Source organism: Triticum dicoccoides, chromosome 5A (genome assembly GCF_002162155.2).
Source record: "Triticum dicoccoides isolate Atlit2015 ecotype Zavitan chromosome 5A, WEW_v2.0, whole genome shotgun sequence".
Taxonomy (NCBI): domain Eukaryota; kingdom Viridiplantae; phylum Streptophyta; class Magnoliopsida; order Poales; family Poaceae; genus Triticum; species Triticum dicoccoides.
This window is the reverse complement of record NC_041388.1, coordinates 155260041-155263996: the sequence shown is the minus strand read 5'-3', so window position 1 is coordinate 155263996 and position 3956 is coordinate 155260041. Positions and strand designations below refer to the sequence as shown.

The window sequence follows — 3956 nt, the reverse complement described above, 5'->3', positions numbered from 1 at the left end:
GCTGTACAATGATGATATGTTGGATGTTGTTCTATGTTTCTATAAAAATGGGATGGAAAAAACCTTTCCGATAAAAAAATAGAGAAACTGTTACAATTTTTTTTGAGGTGTGACTCGTCAATTTAGACAAATTTACAAATATCAGTAGACTTGGATGAAACCAACAAATTTATGTAGTTTTTCATTTCTAGTGAAATATATCCCCAACATCTACCACCAATCATGTCGGCCAAACAATCCCAGCCGTCACAATCCATCTCTGTGCAGCAGCTGACTTATCCTATCCTCACTCCCGTAGCTTTCCTCTTCCTCCCACCCCGATCCCTTCCTCTTTCCCCAACGCTGCTCTCCTGTTCTGCTCTACTCAAGCTCCAATCCTCTCCTACAGTCCACCACCACCGTGCTCTATATCCCCCATCGTGCCGTAGCTTCCCTTCACCGCCGCGCCTCACCCACCCAACTCCTCCACCTCTCACGCTCATCTCGACTCCATCGCCGTTCCCCTTCTACTCCCGTCGCGTCCCTGCCGTCTCCACCCCGTCCGCGGTCTCGGGCATCGTTTCTTTCGGTATGAGGTTTTGGTTATTCATTAAGGAATTATTAGCCTTGAACTAACTTGAGCTAATGTTGGGTGCGCCGGTGCGCACGCGCCACATCATCTAGATCTGACACTAAACCTTGGGTTGGGTCTTGCAGTGGAGTTGGCTAACGGGAGGAGGGAGATGAGCCGTGGGAAGTCTCCGGAGCCGCTTGATTTCTTCATATGGACTGTCGAGGTGCTAATCTGTAGTGACGCTGGTTTTCCTCTTTCCGTTGTTACTTGAATGCCAACTTTCTTGAAATTCACTGTATTTTCGTTCTGCAGCTTACTTCGTAAATATTCCTAGGAGCTTTGACAGTCCGATTCCTTCTTAGGATTCATACAAATTTGCCCCTACAACCCTTTGTCGATTTTGTGGGCAGTGTTTTAGTTCTTTAGTTTTATCTTGTTTGTCCTTGACCCTTTTTGAGATAATTTAGTCCACTATTAGGAACCCGTTTGCTGATCTAGTGTGACGCTTGATCGTGGTTTCTACTCAACTATATGCAAAGGATAAATATTCGTGAGTACCTAACTACTCCTCTCCGTATGCCTGACCCATTCTCTTAAACGTACCATAGTGAGGGGGTATGGTGAGCTCATGAGGTGAAAGTGATACTTGGTTCCCTGTTGCTTCATCATTATGGCAAATAATTAAACCAATATCAACAGTTTGATTAACCAAGTGATACTCGTCCAACCATGAGTACTATATATCACTTCTGCAACATTTCCCAGGCTGCATTGTACTCAGGCCTGGGACTGAGCCAGAATGGGATTGGGCTATAATTGAGCCTTACTTTGGTGTGTCTTGTATTGACCACGTGTTGTGTTTGATACTTGGATGAAGCCGGTCTTAACTTTGATGAGATGAACCATAGATCCCTGGGAACGGTTTTTTATGCCATGTCGTTTGGGACGTATTCTACCTTTTCGTTCTATTGGTAAGATTTCAAACTAGCTCCTAAATTTTAGCATAATGAGGTCTGAGTCCTTTGTTAAATTGCTACGTATTGTTTGGATTTAGGAAAAAAGATTGCCTTCTTGAATGATCATTTCTTTCGCACCTTTAAGGCGCTCCTGTCTTCTGAAAAACTGGCAATATGGAGTGGAAAATTGGCTAAAGGACTTCTGCCGGCAATCCTAGCTCTATTTCGCTAAAATAATAGACCACACTACAAAACTACAATCACTCCTAGAATTGCTTCACAAGGCAGCTAGTTTAGTTGGTAAAATAGCCATGCTAGGAAGTTTTCCCAAACTAAGCAACGCGATTTTGTGGGGGAAAATGCAGGTAAGGCTGGAGGACTAAGCAGAGTGCTCCAGCAATGCTTGGGAGTGGTTGGTGCTGTTTTATTTTTCTTTGGAGTGGACCATCTCAGTGTTCTGCGTGCTCAGAGATGTATGCTTGCTTGACATGCCCACAAGTTGGTTACTATTTAGATCTGCATTATTTTTTCCCAATCACCAGTAGCCATTGGTATGATCTGGGTTTGGTCACTTTAAATTTAGATAGGCATTTCATTCAACCCTCTTAAAGGGCATTTACTCTAAATTTATTTCTTAATTCATTCTTTATGTTTGACTGTCTGCATTTGTTCTAACTGATCTAGCTACCCATCTGTCTTCTGATTTAAATTTGAACCACTATCAGATGCAAAAGCTAAAGGGTATTCACCTAATAAGGTTATTGTTTTCTTTCAGGATGTCGGCTTGTGGCTTGAAGAGATAAATCTTGGTGGCTACAGACAAGTTTTTGAAGAAAATAGTGTCAATGGAGAGTATCTAGAGAGCTTGTCGATGTTTACTACCGAGCAGATTCTGCGGTTTATCAGGCGGTGCCATATGAAATGGGGAGACTTTATCACATTGTGCAAAGAGTTGAGGCGCATTAAAGGTTGGTATATTCCCGTTTCTTCCTTGAGAGCATCTATAAATCATCTCTGCTACCGTGATAACCATTTCAGTACTTGATTCCTTCATATTTTGCTCATTAGTTTTCATTTGACTGTATGATGCACCATGCAGTCAATCGGAGTGCAAACCTATTTCTCTCACCACTGCTCTTTTCTTTTTGAGCTCAAGCTCAATTAGTTGGTACTGCCTCTTCATGCTACATAAAAGCTTAAGAGTCTGAGCTGAGTCTTGTGGAAAACAGTTGTGCCAGCACGGTTCAGCTGCCAATTTGCTTTCTGTTCTGTTAGCTTTCATCAGTAAATACATTTTTTGGCCGCAAGTTTATGATGCTAATATATAGATCGGTTCTTTTCAGCATCTTGGTTTGGTGTAAATGAGCAACATAAATGAATTTGACATTATTCAATACCTAGATCTGTTGTATTTTATTGATAGATGAACATCATACTCCATTGGTTGTGTGTCCACACTTAGAAGATTGCTCTGTCTGACTCTGCTAATTTGATCCACAGTTGCCTGCCTGAAAGGGGAGCAAGAAGTCCGGAGGCCATGGTGGGCACCATCGTGCCTATCCGTGGTGTTTGTGAGGGCGGCAAAGCGGAACCGACAGTCCCGAGTTGTCTCCCTGAAGCTGGAACCTTGATGCTCGCTGGCCGTGCCGGAACACCGCGCCGAGCTATCCCCCAGATTATCTGCCTTACGGGCACTACAACCGCGCTATCCCCACAATGTAGGAGCAGTATGCTCCGTGTCCAACCCGTCTCTCTACCCTTGTTTTGTATTCCTTTTTCATCTTATAATATAGGTTTGTGGAATAGTAAGTAACCCGATGTTACCTGAAGTGGATAAGTATATGTGCAGATGGTTCCTGTATAAGATCTGCTTCTTGCATATCAGCTTGAGTTGTTCTTGGCTCAAGCATGGTCTAGAGCAGTAGGTCTTCATGGCACTGAAATCGATGATGTTCTTATTTTGTTAATGCTGACCAGAACATCAATATGATATGGTTGTGGCATGAAACGTTTTTGTTGTATTTCTGGTTATGTTGTACTCCCTCCGTAAAGAAATATAAAAGCGCTTAGATCACTATGTTTAAATCACTAACGTAGTGATCTAAACGCTCTTAAACGTAGTGATCTAAACGCTCTTATATTTCTTTACGGCGAGAGTATAAATTTGTAAGAGCATCTCCAACAGGCAACATGCAACAGATGGCTAAAAACTGCGGCCGTGCCCTGGAACAGTCATTTTGGGCCAAAAATCCCTTTTTTTTCTTGCTACTTGTGTTGTATGTTCCACCGCGAGTATTCGTGAGTTGATTAGCATCAAACAATACTCAATCCAATACAAAGAATCTCAAAAAGTGCCCCAAGATTTCTACCAGAGAAACAAAAATGAGAACGTGGATCAACCCCTATGCATAGATTACCCCAATGTCATCTCGAGAATCCGCAAATTG

General features: G+C 42.5%; 1 protein-coding gene across 1 annotated transcript; it reads left to right on the top strand.

The window, feature by feature from the left end:
* The first annotated feature begins 267 nt into the window (after positions 1-267).
* LOC119300619 lies at positions 268-3530 on the top strand. Its single transcript, XM_037577522.1, has 4 exons — positions 268-568; positions 697-776; positions 2285-2477; positions 3010-3530. The coding sequence occupies exons 2-4, from the start codon at positions 723-725 to the stop codon at positions 3138-3140; spliced, it is 378 nt and encodes a 125-aa protein (XP_037433419.1). The 5' UTR covers positions 268-568; positions 697-722; the 3' UTR covers positions 3141-3530.
* Positions 3531-3956: the final 426 nt, after the last annotated feature.

Excerpts from the sequence above, each read along its gene's own strand:
- LOC119300619 (XM_037577522.1), top strand. The coding sequence starts at position 723 with ATGAGCCGTGGGAAGTCTCCGGAGCCGCTTGATTTCTTCATATGGACT. Across the intron at positions 777-2,284 it reads TCTTCATATGGACTGTCGAG|GATGTCGGCTTGTGGCTTGA; the intron begins GTGCTAATCTGT and ends GTTTTCTTTCAG. Across the intron at positions 2,478-3,009 it reads AGAGTTGAGGCGCATTAAAG|TTGCCTGCCTGAAAGGGGAG; the intron begins GTTGGTATATTC and ends TTTGATCCACAG.